The sequence below is a fragment of the Calonectris borealis genome, chromosome 14 (assembly GCF_964195595.1).
Source record: "Calonectris borealis chromosome 14, bCalBor7.hap1.2, whole genome shotgun sequence".
Lineage (NCBI taxonomy): Eukaryota > Metazoa > Chordata > Aves > Procellariiformes > Procellariidae > Calonectris > Calonectris borealis.
Genome location: NC_134325.1, coordinates 20,645,601 through 20,670,032, shown reverse-complemented (window position 1 = coordinate 20,670,032; position 24,432 = coordinate 20,645,601). Strand labels below are relative to the sequence as shown.

The window sequence follows — 24,432 nt, the reverse complement described above, 5'->3', positions numbered from 1 at the left end:
CCGCACCGGTGCATCATGGGAATTATAGTTTCCCTCAGGCGGCTCGCGCCGCCGCGCTGCCGGCAGGGAGAAATATATAATTAATTTTAAAATTAATGACCTTGCAATTAATCTCATCTAAAAGGCAAATGTCATCACAAGGAACATTCCTGCGTCCTCCTTTTCCTGCTCGCATGTGTTCCCACCGTTTCCCTTGCTCAGCTCTGGTGCTCGTCTGACCTGACCGTGGCTCCGCTAACGACCGAAATCTGCTGATCTCTCCAGGTTATTTCTCTGCCAGAAAACAATTCTGTTATTTTCTCTGAGAGGAGCACTCCTTTCGGCACGCAACTAGCCATTAGCTCGGCTTTGTTGTCACAGAAAACCTCACTTTTCAGGTATCCCTGCCAAATACAATGCAGCGTTTGAGCTCTCCAAACTGGCCCCAGGTAACCTCTTTGGTCCGAACAAAATAATCTATACAGAGGTACTAGCTCAGCCCCCAGAGGCAGTAGTGTTGTGTTAATGTGATGCTCAGCCCGCTTAATTGCCTTCTCTCCTACAGCATTGCGAGAGAGAACTAATTAGCCCAACAGGCTGCAGTAATATTGCTATACTGCGTCCACTGCCAGAGCACGAGTGGAGTGGAGTGAGAGACCAACTTCTTCTGGTCTGCCCTTATTTACATGGTATAGGCATGTCCTCAGAGTTAGCAACCTAATAAGATGGCTGAAGTGCTTTACAGCTCCCCACACTAGTTTCAAGTTGTTCTTCTGCACTGGCTTGTGTTCCTGAAGGCTAACTGAAATGAGTTAAGACTAGCCGTTTACCTCTCTTTAAGGGAAAGTTGAGATCTAAATAAAATCCAATATCTTCAGGGCCTTAAATGTACAGATGTCTTGCTCCCTTCTGCATTCTATATCTGGAAAAACTGAAATATGAGGCAGCTGAAAAAAAAATTGCCTTAGACACGGACAGAAATTTCCTGTGAGTAATATAGATTAGCTGCCTGCTATTATTGGGAAGGTGATCAATTAAAAAACATATTTCTCATAAAGCAAATTGAATATTTCATGAGTAAAAACTGATTTTTTTCTTCACAACTGACCTTAACAACTCATAGACTCTGAAGGCATTTGTGATGCCTGTGAGTTATGAAACTTTCATACTCACAGAAGAAACGTAATAATGACCCTTCATTAGACATTCCATAGCATTCATATGATATCAATAAAAGGCGTAAGTCCTCTTATGAATGCAAGTATGCAAAGTAAACACATAGGATAATCACGGGGTTTTGGGTTTTTTTGGGTTTTTTTTGAGAAAAGGTGCCTGTATTAAAGGCAAACTGTGATCATGTCATTGATGGGTGATTGCTTCTACACTACATGGGCAAGAAACTCATTACATACCTAAAAGGGAGATATGACCTTATATCCCCCTAATAAATCTGTTCCTTCTTTACATGAACAGTTAACATATTTATCCTACAATAAAATACATAATGTATGCATAAAGATATATACATCCAAGCATAACATCAAGTATAATATGGTCTCTTAAATTTTTCAGCTATTCCATTAAGACTTATGATACAAGTGTTTATCTCAACTTACACAAAATCAAGGTGAAAACCAGAACTGCAATCTCTATCACTCATCACAGCAATCTCTCTGTGCCTTATTTAACATAAATTAGATGCTGTGTGCCATGGCCTGCACACACGTTGTCAGAGACTTGATTGTGCTCTTACAACAATAGCAGAACTGAACTTTCAAGGTCTAGGTCTTGTCCATGAATGAAAACTCAGATGTGCCCAGAGCAATGACAAAAGCCTCTTTCTCATTCTTTTTGGGCTCCTCCAAGGGCCTGTGAAGAAACAGATAGAAGATGACACAAAATGTGATATCTTGACCTTTCTGTTTCTACAAATACAGAGTATTTTAACATGATGCCTACTAGCATTAATCCATCTTCATTAATATTCTACACACAAGGGAGAACGTAGGGTGCTTCAGAAATGTGGTGCAATGCAGTAACTCAAGGACTCGGTAACAGAGCTGACACTGCTAGGTGCCAAAGAGACCACCAAAGGTTTAGCCTAAGATGGGTGCTTCACAATACTCAGAAGCTAGTAAAACCCATTTAGTGCTGAGATCTTTGTGAGAGTGCAACTACTTTTTCTCTAACACATGTTTTGTTTGATGTGTTACAGGAGCACTCCAAGACCTTCATCTCATGGAGTTTCAGAGAGGACTAACCCATGTTATAATAACCAGTTTCCAAGCTTGAGAACAGATGGTTATCTAAGCTGTTTGAAGAGGAAAAGATAAGGAATGAAAGCAGAGATCTTGAGCAGTTCTTGGGGACAAGGTACAACACATTAAGATGTAACATGTTGAGATTGAACGCTAAATTCCTGTTGTTCTAAGATTATTTCTTAAATCTGAATTTCAATCCTTCCACCTACATTTTTCTGCAGGACTTTCATATGATGAGTATTGCCATTGTTGTTATAAGTAGAACTTTTGTATCAGGATGTTGTGGTCAGCATGTGTTTATAAAACTATGGAATTGTGTGGTGAATCACCTGTTGTTGAATATTGCCCTGAATAAGATTTCTGAGAATATGTATCCTTTTTGACAGTTTCATTCTGTTCTTGAATTCTGACTCAGTTACAGAGCCATATATATGTGCTGCAACATGTCCAGCTAACAGAGATGAGAGCAATAACCCAAAACTAAACCTAGTAATAAATGCTTAAATTTTATGAAAATCCTGACTTTCTACAACAGTGACTGTCTTGGAGGACAATCCTCCGAGTTTGAGTTGAGTCAAAGTTTTCTTTTTTTAATCATATATACTCACAAGTCTTAGAACACAGTATTTTTATCTAGTCAGATGGTAGTAAAGGAAATCTTGTGAAATCTTGAATGCAAGTCAGTGAGTTTAGGTGACTTTCTGATTTTATAATGTAAAATTTGACTGTGTTGAGCCACAAACAGGGGAAAGAGGCATTGGGAGGAGTCTTTAGGAGGAAAACTTCTTGCACATATGGAGACAACAGGCAGTTTTGACTGAGGAATGCAGATTTCCCACCCCTGATAGGGAGCAATATCATAAGTCTCAAATTGATGTAGGGGATATAGTTTGTTAAGATTTGTTGTTTAAAGTTAGGTAACTAACAGGTGTTGTGTTGGTAGGTATGTAGATAAATTGTGTATCTTGAAAGCATTGTTAGGCTCCAGTAAGCAGTAACCATGGAAACGGAACAACCTTATAAGGAAGGAAAGGAACAGTGAAGAGACGTGAGATTCCTTGGTTCGAATGATGTAGATGGGTTAGGAATGCTTCATGAATAGATAGGCTGGACATTCAATAGATAAAAGAGCCTTGAAACTTTGTACTTTACGTTAATTAGATGGAGTTAGTTTTTCGGAGACTTCTTCGTTTCACCCCAAACAAATCTTTGTGCTTGTTTTCACTCTGCTTCAGCTACTGCCTTTGCTGCTGTAAACACCACCATCTTTTGGATCATTCCCTCTTTTAGCAGTGAAAGATGGGACTGTACTCTCTGAAATACAATTTCTATCTAAGTGTTATTACTGGGTCACTGCTCTCCACAGGTCATTTCTGCAGCCTCAGTTTTTATTATAGTTCCAAATCTGTTCCTTTGAATCTATTTGGTGGACTGCTTTGTTTTTATTGATTGGATAAAATATGTATTTATAAAAAGTAAAGGCCATAATTTGCTTAAAGTCCATGTGATGGAGTTGATCCCATTTCTTTAAGTTTCCATTTACAGGTCTGCTGAGGTCAGTTTTACTTTGTGAGGACTTAGTAACCAACTAATGAAAAAATAGATTGTACAAACCAGAATAAAACTGAATTGGCTTTTTTAAAAGGAAAAGGAATCCCTTTTGGAGCTAAAGACACTGTATATCTAAGGCAAATCAGGTTAAAACAGGTCTTCTACAGTTGTCTATCATTTGGAAGTTGTTCTTTGAGATCAAGAATGATTTTCTCTGGATTATGTGATTGAAAAGATCAGGGTTCATTATTGATTCAGATAAATGCTAGGTAGTTCTGCTATCCTACATACAAAGAGAATAGGTCTCCAGTTATCTTCCATCCCTTCAAAACTAAACCAAGAAGTGTCCTCTGCACTCTAATTAGCCATGTACCAAAGCCATTTTTCTCTTGGAGGCAAAAAAGGCAAAAGGATGCACTTGCTGTCAGCTATGCCAATGAAGACTTGATGAAATCCGTGAGGTTATTCAGTTCTAAAAGGGGACAGAATTTGGGCTAACAGAAATGAATTTTCAGACACCCGGGAATTTTTTGGTTTGTTTCTGTTACTTCCTGAAGGTAAAATGTCTGTATTTTACTTGATTTTTCAAATTCCCTGCTTGCATCTGCTGATTTCAATTCAGCCTCATAGTTTTCCCTGGCAGCCAAGAAGGGACGTTGCTTCTTGCCCCTGTAGAGGCTAAGAATGAAAATGAAATGGCCACTTCTTAGGTGTGTGTTACTCCAGAAGAGGGTGCTCAAAGCTCAAAAAAGTCATGAGCATCATCTCTCTTGGCAGCTGTGTCATCTCTGCAATGCATTTCAGTCTCCCTTCAGCTTCCACCTGCAATCTCAAATCCAGACCTACCACTGTCACACTGAAAGTTCTGTTTTTTCCCCTGCAGATTTGTTGACAACTGCAAACATATTTTCCTGTTAAGCCAGGGTTATACTAAAGGTGGACCAAATTCCTTAGAATTGTGCCCTGCATGGTCGTTCACCTTAGATGACAAAGTGTTACTCCAGGCTGTTGCAGGGAAAAGAAATCTGAGAATAATTGCACATCTTATATTGCAATACATTTTTTCAGAACTAGCATTGCATTAGAAGAAAAAAAAAAACTTCTCTGAGCCAGATTCCCACATTACATGTAGTATGTTAGTGTATTTGAAGTCTGACACAAATTTAGAGAATCCAGATTCTTGAATTAATGCTTCTTTTCATAACGTAAGCTATGTCACAGTTTTTCATTCCTGCTTCTGTGTCTTTTAGCTAATATCAATGTGAGTTTGTGAGACAATATTTTGAACCTGTGGAGAAAAACTGCAGTAAGATGATTAGAGGTTGGGTTCTTTTTTGGTTTAGTTTTTAACTCCAGCAAGTAATGACTGAAGATTCCTAGTACAGTGTAATCTGTTTCTTAGTGGTTTGCATCTGTCAGAGACTGCCCTAGTTGGTCTTCGCATGACTAAAACAGTCAGATAAAATAATCGTAGAGAAAGGAAATCATCTGCAAAGCCGAAATCAAAGACCAGATTTGGCTTTTTATAGATCTGCATTACAGATATTAAACAAATATTATTCTAAGCTGGTACAGAAATAAAAATCAGATCTTGATTGTGGATGGGGTCAAAGAGATTTCTTAAATCTACCTGTAGAGTTAAACTTTCAAAAACATTTGAATGTCTTTGGAGTTTACGGATGAGCTTTTAAAGGTACTTAGATGCTTATTTGCCATCAAAAAACACTTCAGCTCAAGCACTTATGTGCTTTTCAGTCCTGCACAGAAAAGGGTCCATGTAGAAACCAGTGCATGAAACTTCATGCCTGTCTCAGAAAAGTCATAGTGCTCCTCATAATATTCATATCTGAACCTATAATATTTATTTAAAAGCTTAGTGAAACTCTTTTTTGTTACTTTGCTTTATCAAAAGTCTTCTGACTGATCCAAACAATTTTATAAAAACATTTTTATCACCTGGTATATTTTTCTTTCTCATACAAATCTTTATAAATGAACATGATTGTTGTACAATAATGTAAAAAGTTAGTCAACCTCCCCAGCCTAAGCAGACAAACAAATCCAACCAGAATTAGTGTAATCTCAGATGGACTTGAACTCAAAAAATAACATTTTCTTCTGTTCCTTTCACATTTTTCTTCATTTCCTTTAAAAAAATAATGTGAGATTGAAAGGGGAAAAAGACTCTTCCTCTTTAAAATCAGTTATTTTCTTTGTTATATATTATTTCCATTTAAAAAAAACCCAAACAAATCAGAAATAGCCATAACACATTAGAAGTAAGATAAAAATGAAAGGTTGTGTTTGCCGTTTTTCACACTCCTTGCTATTTTTTCATCCAGTTCCAATGATTTTCTGAAACCAAAAATACTGTCAGGACACGCCCAAGACAGGAGACTAGAACGTAGGATCTGGAGGCTTTAACAGGCAATAGCTCGAAGAGGCTGAGCTCTGCCTGCTTGCCAAGTTTTATTAGCTCTCCTCACAACAACAACAACCTCCACTATCCTTGAATCAAGGGAGCTCATAAACCAGTGTGCTAACGCATGTGCCCAGAAGCCCAAACAATACAGCAGCAGAGGAAAGACAGACTGACAACAGCATGCCAACGGACAGGAATAGATCATATATGGCACAGCAACAAGGGAAACGGAGCAGCTATGCTGTGTCAGCCCACATGAACTGCCTTCTGCTGGAAACCATTCATTGGTCACAGGTATCAAGAAACAGACTTCTGGACAAGCAGAAAAGGATTTCTCCTTTCTCAGGCTGTGTAGAAAGAAGAGTTAGGGAAAGATAGTCCACAGGAAAACAGTCTCCAAATGTAAAAGTGAGAGGAAAGTTGTGCCTTCAGTAATCCCGAGGCTAGCAAAATGCTGCAGGAAATGAGGAGGGAAACTGTAGCAGCTTGTTTAGGGAAAATGCTAGGAAAATAACTTGGGGTACTAGTGTGGGGAGTGAGAGGGAAGAGACCCTTCCCCTGGGTACATTCAAGAAGGGAATTTTCTTCAAGTGACCTACTGCCTCCTGTGGCAGCCACTCCACTAAGGATTGCTGCTAAAACTGGGGGGAATTGGTCAAACACAGTTGCAGAGCCCACCAACCCAGCTCTTGCCCTTCATCACTGATGCCCATAGCTGCTGTTCCAGCCACCCAGGTAGGTGGAGAAGCATCTTTCCCTGCCTGGGCTTTGCAGGCCTGCGTTTAGCCAGCTATGAGAGGTATTTCTGCTCTAGCACATTCAGGGGGCAGCTGGTCTAGGAAAGTTGTGTGACCATACGCGTGTGTCCCTTCATCACTGTGGTGGTATCTTCTTTGGTAACAGCTGGTGGGGCCAAATTCACCATGCTGCTAGAGATACCAGACTGGCACGCCCTGACTGCACATATCCAGCTGCACCAGGACTGATTTGAGCCTGTCCCCTGTCCCTTGCTTTCAGTAAACAGGTCGGTCTGTGTCAGCATTTCTCTCAGAAATGTTTTTCCTGGTTCATTAAAGGCAGATGGGATCTGGCAATCAGCAGTTCTCCTTCCCAATGCCAGTCAGTCATTTTTCAGGTCATTATGCCTTAAAATAATTCAAAGCTCCTTATTAATGCACTGAGGCAGGAATGACCAATTGCAACCGACGTAACAGAGCTGTGGATAACAATAACTGGGTTCTGATAAGCACTGGTCCCAACTGCAGAAAACTGGGGCAGAGGGGCTGGTGAACATCAAGTTGCTTTTATCTCCACTTTTCTCCTTCTCTCAAACCTTCTCTGTCCTTTCCAGTCTCTTCCCACACCCACATGGGTTAGAAAGCACAGTGCCCTGTCTGTTTCCTTTGCCCATCTGATGGGGAGCGCTTGCTGTTGCATTAGTGTAACGTCTGCTTCTTAGTTCAGCTTTCTGATTTGCTTCCCTTGTTCCGTGTAAGCTGGGTTATGTCAGCCACTGACCTGGGACACAATCCTGCATTGCCAAAATGATCCCTAATCAGTGGGGCACTTAGCAACACTGAACCATGGTAAATGCTGATTCTTGGTGCACAGCAACCCTGTGGCACATTTTTGGACCTTTAGCCAGAGGTGAAAAAAGCAAATGCCTGGAGGGGGTCAGAATAGAAACACTCCAGCTTCGCCCACCCATCAGCAATCCTCCTACGGGTAGCATCAGCATGGAGGGCAGGCTGGGCTCTACCCTCACCCTTGCTGGTGGCTGAAGGTGTTGGGCTAGCAATTAGCAACTACTGGAGAGTCCTCACAGTCCCATGGGAGATGTTTGCTGGAGATAACCCTAAGCTACTGGAGGAACCATGCTTACATGGCAAACACATGTGCACTCCCCACGCTCTGTTATCAGACAAACTGCACTTGCAATTTCTGAGCAAATAGCTTTACTGTAGTAAGAAGGAAAGCTTTCCACATCTCAATCTCCACCTTCAGCAAAAGTGCAGCTCCTGAAGTCCACACAGCAAGGGCAGCACTCCTCAGAGGAAGGAGAGCAAAACTGAGCACTAGCAATACTGAGACAGGGAGATGTACAGAAATAAAGTACCAATAAAGTACCAATAAAGGACCAAGAGGATAAAAGCCTCCTTGGAAATCATTTGTGCTTTGGTGTACATGCGGGTCCCAGCAGCCATACTTTGGTTTCTCTCTCTCAAGGGTTTATCTGGAGTAATAGCAACGATGTGGAGATTGGCTTGTAGGGAAAAGGTAGGATTATTTATTGGTTTTGCTCCTCTACCAGGAGACTTATCTCGTTGCAATCCTGTGCTGTTGTGCTAAGCTGAGAAAGTGAGATAAACATTAGTGACCCAAGCTTCTTCTGCTGCCTCCCTGTCTTGGACACCTGAGCTTTTTACTGGAAGTTAAACACTCAACAGTCCATGTCTGCCCTATAGCTAGCCCCAGAATGAGAAAACCAGGAGCAGCACAAATTTCGTGCTGATAGATTAGAAGATGCAAATGCACACAGCCATATTCTCAGACAGTGGAAATCAGCCCAGCTTTTGGTTGCCAGGTGGGGGAAGAGATTGGTTGATGGGAGATGTAAATCTAGACCAGAGCATCAACCACTTTACTTCCCATGCTGCCTGGAAATGGTGTGCGCACTTTGCTGAATTGGGGCTTTATAGCAGAACCATAATTGAAGACAATATTGCGAAAAGATGGAGGCAATGCTGACATCCACCTTCAGCAGCAATGGCAAAAGGGACACCTTGAGCCCTGTTGGATAAGGGAAACAATGGGAAACAACATGCTGACCCCACATACAGCACCCCTGGAATGATACCCATTGCTGCCAAAAGCCCAGAAAGCTGGAAATATCCCTGGCATTTTGTAGGCAGGTCCTGGCAGGAGCTTTTCTTTTCCCTGACAGATAGGAGACAGACAGCTAAAGCAGTACTGCACAATTAGTGGTTTTATGACATAGAAAAATTGGTGACAAAGTCCTTCAGTAAAGAACATGTGATCAGTCCTTGCTTACCAGTGATAGAGGAACCAGCAGCTCCTGAGCGTGTAAACTCCTGGCTGCTGGCAGGACAAGGACAATGGTGGCACATGCCAGCTGCTTGTGCTGAGAGCACAGAGTCCGGCAGGGCAGAAAGCAGAGGCAAGCCCTGAAGTGAGTTCCTGGATACAGTCATACAAGCAACTGCAGGGTTAGGGTGACTTGCACTGGCTTACGCCCTGCAGTTGGCATCAAACTGTAACACTCTAAAGGGAACAGCCAAGCAGTCAGTGCTGGCTTATGTACCCACCAAGAGGAGATAAAATTGTAAAATGTGTAAATTGCTACCGTGAGCTGGACTAACAGCTTCAAAGTCAGTTCAGCTACACCTCTGCTATACCTGCCACCAGTTTGGGAAATGTGATGTAAGGGGCCCAGGGGGAACAGGCAGGAAGGTGGAGACATGGGACATTTGTTCCCCCTCACCAAAATCCTAAGTGATACTTCAAGGTCTCACTAAAAGGTTGAATTAGCTGTAATCTTTTCCAGCTTTAATCTCTTCATTCAGATAAGCAGGATGGGTAACCTCATCCTCCTGCATTCCAGTTTCCCCGCTGAGCAGAAAGATGGCTTCATGTCAGCAAAGCAGCTGAGATTCCCCCTGGAGAGTGCAGGCCTGTTTTCATTATATGTCACTGTCGTCTTCTATCACTGCATCTGTGCGAGACATGTTGACTATCACTTCTGCAGGTGGGAGTGATGAGCTCTCTGAGGCAAAGGACACTCCCAGCCCTCTGTGGTGATCATCCTTGTCATAATCTTCTTCCTCCTCCTCCTCATTCTTCTGCAGATCTTGGTCACTGTCATCATCACCATCTGCTGCATTGTCCTCAATCATTTCAACCCTCTCTCCAGCATCTGGATCAACATCAGTCTTAAACCACACAGCTTTGTAGCCATCATCCGCCACGTGCCTGTCTGTCTTGAGGATAGACTTCACTTCTTTCTCATGCTCAGTCTCTTCTTCCACTTCTTCCTCTTTATCTTCCCGGTCAAAGATGATGGTAGAAGCTATAGAAGCCTTTGGGAGGCTATCAATTTCTTCTGTCTTGGAAGAGGGCAAGGAAAGTGCTGGCTGCTCTAACATATGTGTCATCGACTGGACACTGCTGTTTTCTGATGTCTCATGCTGTTTGGTTCTCACATCTGGGTGTTCATCTTGCTTGTAAGATTGGTTCTGGTAATCCCCAGAGATTTCCTTGGAGAACTAATGGAGGAGAGACACCTTGTGATTGTAGTGAAAGGAAAAGAAATGGGGTGGGGGGTGGGTGGGGGGAAGGGGTGGCTGAAGTGACTGAGCTCCTGCTCAGAAAAGCTTCAGCTTGTTTTGCAGTTAGACCTATTTGAAACCTGGAAAGATGCAGCTCCCTAGAACAGCTATTTTTTATTGACTTCATTTCTGGATTTTTTCAGATAAGCATAGGTATGTTTTCCAGGAGGGCTGAGCACTAGCAATGTATACTGATTTGTACCTATCCATTTGAGGTATTACTCTCAAGGATTTACCTCACGCAGGGTGAAGGACTGTTGTTATTCACCTGAGCTATGTGCTCTGGACTCATGTTGTAGTCAGTGGAGTCTAGGCTCCTCACAGTCCCATTCTAAGGCAGAGACCAACATCTGGTCAAATGAATTACACCCTAAACTTCAAAGTAACCAGACTACCAGAGTTAATAGCTCAAGTGCAGACAACTATCTAAGCCCAGGCTTTAGGATAGGATATGAAGGGACCTTTCTCTCCATTGACCATAGAGGGAGAATGAACAGCGGTTTATACCACAGACACCTGTTTTTCAGAGACCATCTCTGATATGTGTCGCATTCATCCTAGATTTTGTGCTCCATGGACCTGTGGTCCTCTCCTTACCATGTCTGCTCATCATCTACCACACAGCTCCAGCCTCAGGGGGCAGAAAAGAACACCAGCAAGTAACACCAAAGCAATGCTACCTTTGCAAGCGTTGTCTCAGGAGCGATTCATCACCTTCACAAACATGTGTAGTATTTGGACAACCCATCCATACTTTAAAACCTCCTCAGATCCCACTTTCTAACTCTGAGAAATTCTTAAAGTATCAGGTACAAACAAGGCACTTACTTACCTTTTTCCTTATCAGGTATTTGACTGGTTTTCCATACCGTTTAAATATCATTACTCCAAGGAAGACTAAGGCAATTAACAGCAGTGCTGCTAATGTACCACCTAAGATAGCCATGTCCTGAGCAGTGTATATCTTATCAGAGGAGGTTACAACTACAACAAAAACAAACCAGTGTTACAAAGCCTAAAAATGGCAGCTAGCTTTTTTAACACAACACTTCATTGTGGGAGAAGCTCCAACCAATTTTTGAAGGGTAAAGAACCATCCTGCGCTGCAGAATGTGACAGTGATATATTTAACGTCACACAAGGCCATTTGTTTGCTGTCCTGAAAGCAGAGGGGGTTTTTCTAAGGTGACCACTCACAGAATATTATAACGTCTAATAAGTTACATGAAGTGGAAATAGCATCCATTTACATGACAATGACTTTTCCCCCATGATTTAACTAAGCCAATATGTACGTGACTGTATTAGGCAAGCAGATGTTACATGGAGTAAAGCTAGGTAGATCTTGTACTTTCCCACTCATCCATTTACACCAGCATGCAAAAATAAGGTACGTTTGTACATATGATTCTATATATGTGTGTGAAAATGCAAAGCTTCCTTTAATCCAGAACGTCACCTCTGATACTGATGACCACATTAAAACAGGAAATAAAAAAGCATAATAGGAAATAGAAAAAGCATTAGAAGGTCCCCAGGACAGGAAACCCTTTCCTGCCCTTTTTGTAGCTGTAGCTATATACACCAGCTGTAGCTGTATACACCAGAAGCGGCTTATGCTTTCAGCCACCAGTCAGTGTGAGAATATTTGTATGGAGATCAACATTATAGTGGAAAGACAATAACTTCCTCAGGGTTAATCAGCTTTGCTTGTTGTTGTCAGTGGGATTCTTTATTTTTAAGTTTTCCAGCTTCATATTGTAGTGTAAATTCATCTCTTTAAAGTTTAATGATTAATGAAACACAGTTTAGTTCCCCTGCTGACCTGTTTATAACAATGGACTTTGCGTATTCCCTCCGCATTTGATTGCACCCTCAGTTTATCATTAATATGTTGGTGAGGGTTTAGGACGTCAGTGAATTTTTCTTAATCATGTCTCCTAGGAAGCCACAGCCTACAGAGCTGATGTGAAACTCCACCACCCTTAGCTCCTTCTGTGCTGTGCAGCAGTGCCTCTGTGAAAGCTAGCTCAGCTTGGTGGAATGACTCACCCTGAGATCTGTGTGAGCTGGCTCTGGCACCGGTGTGTCAGAAACCAGAGGCCAATGTACAGTTACCACTTCCCAGAAGGAGAATATATTAAAAACGACTCTAGTTTCTCCCTGGATATTGGAATGCTCAGTAAGAGCACTCTCCAACCCGTTGCATGCACATTCCTTAACACCACCTCTTAGAGTTGAGGGTGAAATATCCTACAGATTGGCCGGGCAAATGGTAATCTCAGCTCTGTTTAGGCCATTCCTGGGTGCTGGCTATAGTACAGAATAAAGCACAACTCCTCTCATAGGCTCTGAGCCATTCAGTGTGATTTCAATCTACTTTTTTGCATAGTCACCAGCATCAATATTTTGTGGGGTTTAAATAGCAAGGGCAACATTTAAAAGTTGCATAGAAGTGTTGATACATCTGTTTGGAGCATTTGCAGCTCTGTGTACTGACACCTGAGCTAGCTTTCTGCTGAGCTGGACTGTGCCCTTAAATTGGGTTTAGGTAGTTTTTATGCAGCCAGTGGTTTTAGCTGTGAAGTGACACTACCTTTAGGGAATCCAAATTTACACCCAGGAGCCCACTTTTTTTTCCTCCAGAAATCCCCACGATGATCATGGTTCAGAGGATGAAGTAATGGAAGAGCCCAACTGGGAACTTCAATCACACATCATCATGTAGAAACCAATGGAGTCTGAACATTATCTGCCTATCTTGATGTGAAAATGTATGATATTGGTTCATCTTAATCCAAAGCATAGGAAGGTTCATAAGCTTCAAATCTAACTGATTTATAAGATCTATTTAAGAGCCATTTCTAAGAAGTATGGAAGCGTAAGCTATTTTTACGTCAACAAAGCAAAATGATAGCTGGAGGGTTACGGATGTAGCCTCATGTCTACCTTATTTCTCATGGGTCATTTCTCCTGGTAAGACCTGAAAATCTTGGAGTATAAGGACTTGACCTGAGTAGAAAATGCCTTGGCTCATGAGGAAGCCTGGGTTTGTGGGGGTGTGCCAACTTCTGTCTGCTCTGCATAAGACAGGAAATAATGTTGCAGTTTTCTCTATTTTTGGCTAAAAAGGAGCAATGATGTACCAAGGCATTAGGGCAACCCTCCTTTGCCATGATAAGACATCCTGGGTTATTTCTGACCCACAAAACAGCAGGAAGCTTTGGAATAACAAAAAAAGACACTACAATACACAGCACTACTTAAAGTCTCAGGAGGCTATTGGAGGCATGTGGTGACCACATCAGAAGGATGTTGTTTGAATGTTTTCTCTCTTATAGGCACCATAGAACCTCCTGTAGGTATGGGGTTGGCCTCAGCCCAGGTCCACAGACTTCAGTGGGTGACCTGTCATTGATAGTTTGCTCACAGAAGCAGAAAAGACTCCCCTCTCATCTCCACAAAGCAGAAAGCAAAGAGACACCCAGCCTACCTGGGGCAAGGATGACCTCCACCACGATTATAGTGCTCGCCTTCTGTAGGCTCACCATATCTTTTCCAACAGCCTGTGTGAACATGGGAAAGAGATAGCTTAGGGACTTCCTAGATCTCCAGCTCACTCCCAAGGCATGTAGTGGGCCCTTTGTGGACGAAGTACCTTGTCCATATCCTCACCACATCCTCACAATAGCCCTGCATTGTAGCTGGACAACCTGGTCGCAGAGGAAGAAGAGCTCTGAAGATTCCTTGTCCTGGGCCAGAACCGGGTGCATCGTTTGTGTACAGCTTTGCAGCACAATGCTGTACACAGATAATGAGATAGTGTGGAGGAGGCAGCAGCATGTGTTGGCATCTCTCTCTGCCCTGCCCGTGTAGCTAAAACAATGCTATAGTCAAGCTGGTTCAGATAGCTCCACAGGGCATGGCATTGCGCTAGGCAAGTCTTAGGGAGCCACTTGTCACTGGCAGGCAGATGGACAAAGTGAACCTCTAGCTTCTTGGAAAGTCTAAAGTTATTAACTGCTTCCTTTGACCTGAGCAAAAAAAGTACTGGATTTACCAAAGGATTTCCAAGTTTGGGGCTATAGCCTTTAGAGCTGGGGTATATACCAGCAATTGTACCCTACCCATACCCACATATCAATCTCCTACCCACTTGCTCACCCTCCTCTTTTTGTTAATCAGAATCAGAGTGTGGGAGGGGGGCTCCTAAAATCTCACCAGTTGACTTTTTGGTTGTCTCCAATGGTAGTTTGCATTGGAGAAACAATTTTACAGCTAGCACCAGATATAGCCTGTATCTCACAGAGTAAATATGCTATCACTTCATCTCCCTCCATCCCTATACATTTATGATGCTCATGGTTGGGCAAGGACTGTCCTTTCATTCTATCCCTTACCTAATGGAATTCCACCCTTGGTGCTTCTCTACTAGAAACTACCCCTTACTTCCATGACCCTAGCAAGATAATGAAGAAAGTTGCCCTACCTCGATGGTTACAGTTCCCGGTGACTGCAGCATGACATTTGTCAGGATGAATCCATCTTTGGTTGTGATGAAATCGGTGCTGTTTTTTATGTAGTACTCAATGTTTGGGTTGACTTTCTGAAAAGCCAGAAAAGCGAATGATTAAACCACACTGTTTGTGCTTTGCATGCATCTTTGTAACAACCCATTGGCAGGAGTTGTCAAATACATTTGAAGTATGAGCAGGTGTACAGTGCAAGAAATAAATCTGGACTGAGGAGGTGAGAAAGGTTGAACTCAGATGTGTTCATCCTGTTGCTCAGAGTTTAAGAATGTATCCCAAAAGTGTTGCCTCCAAAAAAATTCCAAGTCTTACCCAGCTTGTGTTGGTATCTTTAGTATTTGCCAAGCAAAACACATCTATGCAAGGAACTTTGTAAATTTGATCAGTTCTGCCTTTAATAGAATGCCAAAGGGGGATGTACATGGAGAATAATACTTGTGCTGAGGTCTGCACAATTTTTTCCTTTGTGTCTAGGCTGTTATTCCTCTACTAGGTCCCCAGTCTTGTTATGGAAGCCTTGGCATCAATAAAACTAGCGCTTTTTTCTTTATTTAATAGGGCGGGATGGGAATGGCTGGTCAGTAAATCTCTTCCCCTTTCCTTCTCCCAGTACATTGTTCAGGAATGGCTCTCTCAAAAGGAGTCCTTACAGGGAGAAGGTTAACAATTTCCAGCCCAGGACTACAGGTCCTTGCTAGTCTGCTGGACTCTCCTCTTCCCAGGCCACAAATAGCTCTCCTTGACCTGGTAGAGAGAAGACACCTCCACCTGGGATCCTGCCACCCCAAACTCTTCAAGGAAACACTTCACCCAGCCCTAATTCAGATCTGGACCCATTCACAGTATTTGCTAACCCTGGGCTTTACTCAGCATGCTGTTTTGCAGTGGATCAGCTCACCTACATAGATCTGCGTAGGACTGGCTTTTGGAAGAGAGGAGTCCAGCAGCTTCTCCACATTACATCAGACCATAAGCAGTTCTGATCTATGTGGAATTTCCAGGGAAATATAATATGGAACACTAGAGGAAAACATGTGTTTGCCTCTCCCCAGCTCCCCTTCCTCATGTTTTCTGATCCTGCTTTAAGCCTGAAGCAGTGAGAAAGAATGCAGTACATTTTCAGTTTCTTACATTAGGGAAATCATCATCTGCTGCTGCTATCATCAGGGGGCTTGAAGGAACACCAGCTTGGAAGACAAAGCTTCTCGGGGCCAGACCAACAAATACTGTCCCGTTGTAGATCCTGCTCTCAAAGTACGGTGGATGATCACTTTTATTGATGACCTTAATCTCTACACTGACTATGGAGTATTTCTGTATGTTGTTGACCTGGGTGGCCTGGAGAGAAAGAGAGAGAGAGAGAGAGATGCTAGCCTTTTCCTATTAATGATGAGACGTAAAAGGATAGGCTTGGTCTGAAGCCCATTGCAACCCATGGGGTTCTTTCCATCGTTTTCAGTGAGCTTTGAGCTGGACCTGTCACAGGTGATCTTATGGTTAGGAGTCCATGTGTTTCAGCTTGCTTCTGCTGTTGGCCTTCCACACAGTCTTGGTCTAGCCCCAAAGTCTAGATATGACCCTCCATGAGGGCCACATCTGGACAAATTGCCATGCTCCTGTACAAAACAGTGAGATTCCAGCACCAGCAGGCAGAGTCTGCTCATCTTCGTGAGGGTTTGGGTCAGTTCAGTTACTGCCTGAGAGTCCACATCTTCCTGGGTATGTATATGCAGGGAGTGCTTTTCAACTCCCTCCTTTCCCCTTGAGCTGTAGCCAAAAGAGAAGCTTGTCTCTAGGGTTGAGTTACTTTAACTACTGGAACACAAGCTCCAGTCATGCCTAAAGAAAGCCTTCCAGTTATGCTCCTCCATACTTTCAACTCAGCAGGATGTCCCCATTCAATTGATTTGCTTTGACGTTGCAACCCACACATAAGGGAAAATGCCTCTTAACTTCTGCAAGAGCTTTGCGTGTAAGTGGGTATAAGACACTGGTCAAATACTAGGCCCTTCCAAAAGAAAGCGTGTAACCAGGTTAGCTTTAATTATTAATATAATTGACTCATGTCACATCAAGACTGCTGCCTCCTAGAAAGCCAGCTATGCTGGGTTGTTGTCTGCAATGTCATCAGACTTACCATGACTTGCAGCAGGTACGAGTCTGGGGAAGTCGCTACTCTGTTCATAGTTAGATTCCCTGTGTCTGCATCCACTGAGAATACTTTTTCTGTATCCCCTAAAGAAAATGGAAAGACTATTCAATCATCAGATACCTTCATAAAGTGACCTGGAGCTCATTGACTCATTTTTTCACATCTTAGAGACAATACCCCAGGGCATAATGCTGTTTTCCTTGCCTGCCTGGCTGCTCCAAGGGCTGAGAGTGCTGGCCAGGGATTAAGAGGGACTCAACAGACAAAAAGCATTGAGAAGATGTGTGTGAACCCAACTAGATGAGGTAGGACAGCAGAGCTTTGCATTTCCAGTGCCTAGGCCCAGATGTAGCCCGCTTAAATTCTGCCAAATGCCTAGAGCCTAGAGACTCTGGTGCAATTTGGGGACTGAAGGTCTCCAGTTCCCTAACCCTAACCTGAACCCAAACCCTAACTGAATCCAAACTGCACTTCAGGAGAGACAAGGGAAGGATTATTCCTATTTTAAAGGCAAGAAACCAATCTATAAAGAATAGTTGGGTGCGGATTCATCTCGAATAGCTCTAGGCATCTAAAGGGAAGGCATCTCTACCTGACCTTGTTACCTGTATTGTGAAGAGAAAATGGCATCTCAGTACATGCTTTATGCAACTTACTGTGAACATTGGCCTCAATGTGAGCTGCATTCTGCTCTGGGAATATTTATTTCTCTCTACTGACTACAAAAGGAGCCTAGACGCAGAAACCTTCTTGTATTGATGTAGGGGTAGAAATCAGCTTCCTACATCTATAATCTCTTTTTGAATCATAAAAACAACTATGTTGGATATATGTTAAAATACAAGCAAAATTTTTAGTTCTCTTCCTCACTCTGAGACACTGTGGGCTGTATTTAGACAAGGACCACCCAGTCTGGGGTTCCCTATTGATCGTGGGGTAGGGATGCCACACTACATCCAAAATGCCAGTGGAATTTAAGGTTCTTTAATGTATTTATTATCAGGAGGATATTCATAGATGTGGTGCCATGTGGCAGAGGTAAAGGGAGATGAACAAGTGATCACTCCATCTGATGAATATGATCTACCTTTGCCTTGATAGTTATTCCAAACCCCACTACCGGTAAAAAAAAAAAAAAAAAAAAAAGACTAAATACTTTGAATGAAATAAATGGCCCAGTCAGCGATTGGGCAATCAGTTGACTGTATTCAAGTAATCTTTGTGAAACCAAAGGGCAGATTAGACAGTGGCAATGTGCTGGGGAATAAAAACATAATTCTTGACAATGAATGAAAATTATGCTGATGATGTGGGAATTTTAGGTTCAGCTCAAAGACTGAACGAATGTGGTGTGACCAGACTAGCAAAATAAAGTCTAAAAGCTTAAAGATAAAACAGTCTCACCTCCCAAAAAAACGAAGTCCTTTTGAAACAGAATTCATGGAGATTGGTTTGTGGGACTGTAATTCTCTTTTTCTTCCTCTCTGTACAGTCTGTTTCTTCTACTTAACCCACAATGTTCTGTGGATCTAGTTATGTTTCTGTGGCAGAAACAGAGGGGCAAATCCCCAGGCCCTCAACTCTCAAGTGCCATGGAGGGTATCTCCTCTTGGCAGGTAATATCGGGGACATATAAGCAATGCAGTTTGTGGAAGGTGACAACTTCTACTCACCACCAACAATACTGTACACGATTTTTTCATTTAACATGTAGTCAGGATCAATAGCATAGATAGGCCCCGGCTCTAGGATGAGTGGTTCTGTCTGCAATAACAAGGCAAAGCATTACATACCACACTACAGCACCAAATTAGCATTTGCAGCATTCTCCCATCCCAGCGTGGCTCTGGTGGGTTTGTCTGGGCAGAATGGCATTTATTGCTGTGAAATGGCTGTAACAGGGCAGAGGCGAGACAGCCTAGAGCAAAGGGTTTTCCAGCTCTCGCCTCTCCTGTAATGTGCTGCAGGAATAAGGACAAGCAGTGCTGCTTGGGGTAGAGGAACCTCCATTTTCCAGGATAATGAAGGCTCCTTATCATGCTGAATCATCTGCATTTATGACTGGAGATCAGCGGGAGGTCATGGAAATTATTAGGCACTACCCACTGGGAATAGCATCTGGATATTGTTTGAGAATATCATCAAGGATACTGTTTGATCATGCCTGCTTACCGACATCTCAGAGATATTGACCCTCCCAGTATAGGGGCTGCTGATGCAAATGCTGTTGTCCGTGTTAATGAAGGTACAGGGTAGGAACCAGGGTGATTTGGTGTCAGCTTGTTCAATAAATATGTTTATTGTTGTGGTAGCTGTGTTGGTGGTGTCAGTGCTGTCCACAGGCCTGTCCTGTACCCAAAGGCAAAGCATACTCGTGAGATGCAAGTTTTATTGCCAAAAGAAAAACCCATCTGCAAAAGGCAGTGGCCCAGGGTATTTTTGTTGTTGTAACTCTACTTTGTCTAAGGCTTAGCAGTTTATGCGAGATTAGCTAAAGCAGTGAACTATCTCATTCTGCTGACAAAGGTGGACTGAATATAAGGCTGGACACAGTCACTGTGTAATTATGGAGGGTGGAAGGCTGCTCCAAATTCACCGCCCTCAGTATCCACCCTCCCTCCTGCCATCCCAGAGATCTCCCACTCAGACTTACCCTTCAGTTAAGAGAGACTGGGGCAAACAAGGCATTTTGTTCCTCCTAAAGAACTTACCCTTGCATACAAGACCAACGTTGTCGATTTAAGTTTCTCATAGTCCAATGCTTTTTGTAGATACATTTCTGGGTTATTAACTCCTTTTATGGCAAAATAACCTTCTGTACCCTGGGCGGGGGAAAAGAGAAAACCCTACTAGCAGACTCAATCACAGACATGTTCAAAATATTGCTCATTGCTGTGTTTGTCATCCCAATCAGATCTTTAAGCCTGGGGACCTGGGGTGGGTGGGGGGGACAGTGTGAGAATGCCGTATCTATTTAATCTTCGGTATTGCACACTGGAGTTGCCTGGCTTGTCAGAAAGATTTGTTCACATTCCTGTGAGTTTTCTTCTCCAAGATCCCCTGCTTTGCCTGCCTACTTGTTCAGCAGCTACTGGATGAAATCTTTTACCTCCTTTACTTCCAACACTCAACAGGTTGCCAACAATCCTTGATTTTGGGTCCATGACAACACAGCACTCTCACATCCATGTACAAAACAGATCAAAGATGGCTCAGCCTCTGAGAGCTGGCAGGATCACTTGCCTTAGCCTAGCAGAGCTGAACTTTGGAAGCAACTGTAAAGCTAAATTGAAATAACATAAGTTGCATTTTACTCTATAACCTTCTGCACTTGCTTTGGTTCTCCTTTAATCTTATGTCTTGACTAGAATTCCTCTGGATTTCTAAATCCCCCTGGATTTACGCTAATGTCAGTGCAAAGTTTGGTCCCATAGTTGAAATTCAAAAACTTGTGATTGCTGTTCACAACTCTTAAAATCCCCAGGGTTATGGAGGTAATGGAGGCAGAATGTCAGACACTGCCTGCTCACTCCACAATGCTTTTAAAAAATGTAAATATACATTTTGTTTTTGTCTTGAATTTACTTTTTTTTCGTGTCTAGCCCTTGCACTCTAGGCTGGCATAAATTTAACTGTGCATATAATTTATTTCCCATGTTATCAAGCAAACCCCTTACGAGCAAATAAACTAAGGCACTAAACTGGGACCTGGGGAAAGTGGAGTCTGCCTTTGGCTTTGCCAAAGACTCTTTGTGTGATCTTGGGCAGCTTGTTGTCTCCACTCTGCATGGACACTGTTGGCAAACAGGACAATAACTCCTTCTTTCCCTATCTGACTCAGCGCAATTCTGAACTCTGTGAGGTACAAAGGTCTCTCCTGATATGTTTACAGACCATCCCAACTAGACTTCCCTGGACCATATGGCTCAAAATATTCTAGATGAAAGTTTAATTTATACAGTGCCATAAAAGTGTGAGCAGTAAAAGAATTCGATACCTGCAATATTGATTGCTCTGTTCTGCTAACCAAACCAACGCTTGTTTTTTGCAAAAGACATACCTCTTCCAGAAGCTGTCAGAGACAGTGACCTTACCCTCAAAGGTGGGACTCTTCTGAATTAAACATAAAGACTTCTCCAGAGCTACCATTTTTTCCCCAAAGAACAAAGATGCTCACCGGCACTATTGTTGTGAGTTCGTAAAATATGGTGTCCAGGTCAGCATCACTAGCACTTAAATCTTCACGGGCTACAATGGTTGCATTCACTTTTGTATCCTGAAACAAAGTTGCTGTGGTTATTCTCTCTGCGAAATGGGCTGAAGACTTCTCCCTGTTAACCATTCCTTAGTCCCACAGCACTGGGTGACCCAGTGCCCTCTTCACTTCCATAAAATGCTTACCTCAGGAACAACTTCGGTGAGATTCGTTTGCTTAAACACCGGGCTGTTATCATTCACGTTGAGAATAGTCACAATAATTTCCAAAGAATCGCTCTGCAGAAAGGGTAAAGCGAGAAAATCAAAGATAAAAATAAGACTGTTAGGGGCTGATCCTGATTTGCAGGCTGACCGGAGGGGATGGCGTAAGGAGCATAGCTGGATGGGGGCTGGATGGGGCTGGGGCTTGCAGCCAGCCCACAGTGTGTGTGGGGTTTGTGGGTTTGTTCCCACACCCTCCCCATTTGCAGAGCCTTGGGCGCTCTCTCTTTGACTGTGAGAGGAGTGTGTATGTCCGCAAAGAAAAGGACATCTCTTCACCCTGGTCTGTGGACTAGAAAGAGCAGAGGGAAGTACGTGCTGCCCTGCAGTACCTTGTAGCAGGGCTGAGTGTTTGGAAGAGCACTCACCTGCCCAGCAGTGTTCCGACAAATCAGGTACACCAGCAGCAAGGTGTCTTTCTGTATGCAAAAACAAAAACCCAGCCATTGTAGAAACAAGTCAAAATGTACTAACTCTTTCTGAAGTAAATGAGACAAATACACACATTGCTGAATCAGAAATGCTGCTGGGCTTTATCTTGTTTTCAGGCATATCTAACCTTTCCTTTCTTTCCTTTACAGCTATCCATCAGTGCTGGGATCTTTTTTATGATGGAGTCAAAGCAGACCGATCTGCCAGCTTCTCTCTCTGTGATTCCTGTAACATGTCGGCAGAGCTAATCGGCCATTTTCTCGGACTTCAGGTGAATTCAAACAGATTTCTTTTTAAATTGAATGAAACAGAAATGTACCATGCAGCAAGTACAGTGTCGCCTGCAGGGTGTTAACTCTGCTGTTCTTTGCTCAAATAAATGTGGGTTTTTGCAGTAGGGGAAAGGCAGCTTAAGGGTGCTTGTGGCTGTGTACAGAATGCTCCAGGAAGGTAAAATAATTTAGCAGCAACCTAACTGAACACACTGACCTTTTATACTGCCTTTATGCTTCACACAAGATCACCTCACTGCTCAGAGCTGTATTTTCTACAGGCAAACAGGGATCATTTTACATGAATCCTGGAGAGCTCTGAACACTACCGTTGCCACATTTTTGGTTTTAAAACTTCCCCTTGCTTTAATTCATACAGATTCATTGAAGGAAGATGGCAGCAGGTGTACCATGCATCCCCCTCCTCCCTATACTCTGCTTGTGGAAGGGCTGACTCCCAAGCAGTGAACTCAAAACCAGCTGAAATAGGTTTATTTTTCAAAGTTATTTCCTACATCCTTTAGAAACAGGTTACGAATCCCTGGAAGTCCAAGACCCCAAGTTGAAGCTCATTGCATCCCAGCATTATGCATCTCATCCTTACAGCCTGCCAGCTAAAGGCTTACCTCATAGTCCACACTTTGGCTCAGCTGCAGCTCAGACCCCTGTATAGTGAAAAAACTGCCATCGGGGGAAGTAGGATTAATCATTACAGTGAAGTCTGGTTCCACATGGATAGTGGTCACCACGTAGCCAGGAGGGTTATTTTCATAAACGCTTGGTTTGCTATTATCAACGGAACATCCTGGAAAAACACACAAATGAGACACAAAATTGCCCAGGGATTCATATTGTGACAGAGTTGGGTGAGACATGAGACCCGAGACCCCTCTGGCTACCATTGGAGAGAAGGTCGTTGAACAAAGCTGTCTCAGAGTAAGAGTGTAAACATCTCCCACCTATAATGGTGCAACCTGCTGCCACGGGGGTTATTTCTCTCTGGTCATGGACCTCCTGAAAGAGCTTACCTTGTTGCTGTGCTGAAACCTGTGTTATGAAGGGCAGTAGAAAGAGCACAAATGTGAGAAGCCAGTGAGAAACAGCCATGGTGAACTGCCAGTTGTTGAAAAAATCCCTGTTTCTGATTAAGCTGATCCTCTTCCCTCCCTGTTTCTCCCAGTGCCGTCTTCTGCATTCACTGCTTCATGAAGGCAAAAAGCATTGGCTAACTGGAGCGGATTGCTGCAGTTCAACCTTTGCCTCTTTGCCTCATTGGATGACTTACTGAAAGATATTTACCAGTCACGGAATATGATAACGCATAAATTCCTGTCTCTACTTTGTTCCTGGGTCTTTCCTATCCTAAACGCTCTGTAGCAACAAGGATATATTTGAAGCATTTCAGATTTCAGAGCCAAGCCCCCTGAGGTGAGCATGAGCATGAAGGAGTACAAGGGCTGACACTTGGGAAGCTGTCTGTATACTCCAGCCTCTCCCAGTGGGGAGGAAGTGGGCAAGTTTATGTTTCTGATGTGCCAGAGATAGGGTCTGTTTTGGTCAGATCATTTCCTGGAAAAAGGCATCATGATGCTACTATACCCCCTATGTCTTATTTATTTTAGCCAGGCTTTTTCTGCATGGCCCACATTCCCTTTTATAACAGGTTTTGCTCTCCAGCCCATGACTTATGGTTTCTCTCTTCTAGTTGCAGTCTTCATGTTCCTGAAAAACAAATTCTTTCTAAAAAAATTAAAAAGCCAGCTCTCAAATGTCTTTATTTCTGGAAAAGGCAAAGGTTTCAGTGAAGACAAAGCCATCTTGGCTGCTCTTTTGTTTGGATGGTAAAGGAAGGAGCTAGGCCCTGTGTAAGTCCTTGGGTTGAGATAATCAGTTATGTTTCTGAGACAATCTTGTTATTCCCAGCCACCCTACAGTACCCTCACAAGGTGAGCAGAGTGGATCCAGAGACAGCGACTGGGCTCAGCTGCAGCCCAGTGATTACCCAG

The 24,432-nt window shown here is 42.9% G+C and overlaps 1 protein-coding gene and 1 long non-coding RNA gene across 4 annotated transcripts in view; one reads left to right on the top strand and one right to left on the bottom strand.

Annotated features, from left to right (window-relative positions):
* Window positions 1–26: 26 nt before the first annotated feature.
* LOC142088363 (uncharacterized) overlaps window positions 27–24,432 on the top strand; it is a 44,679-nt gene continuing 20,273 nt past the window's right edge. For all 3 annotated transcript variants that reach the window (XR_012675831.1, XR_012675832.1, XR_012675830.1), the window contains exons 1-3: window positions 27–428; window positions 2,195–2,352; window positions 22,304–22,425. This is a non-coding gene — a long non-coding RNA (uncharacterized LOC142088363). The remainder of the gene's footprint in view (window positions 429–2,194; window positions 2,353–22,303; window positions 22,426–24,432) is intronic.
* On the bottom strand, window positions 8,183–24,076 carry CDHR5 (cadherin related family member 5). The gene is made up of 14 exons (XM_075163634.1): window positions 23,455–24,076; window positions 23,053–23,231; window positions 22,091–22,141; window positions 21,645–21,737; window positions 21,421–21,519; window positions 19,955–20,065; window positions 19,416–19,592; window positions 18,917–19,007; window positions 17,229–17,326; window positions 16,223–16,429; window positions 15,049–15,165; window positions 14,053–14,125; window positions 11,392–11,543; window positions 8,183–10,496 (listed from the first exon to the last, which is right to left on the bottom strand). Exons 1-14 carry the CDS (start codon window positions 23,531–23,533, stop codon window positions 9,915–9,917), a joined length of 2,109 nt encoding a protein of 702 aa, XP_075019735.1. The 5' UTR covers window positions 23,534–24,076; the 3' UTR covers window positions 8,183–9,914.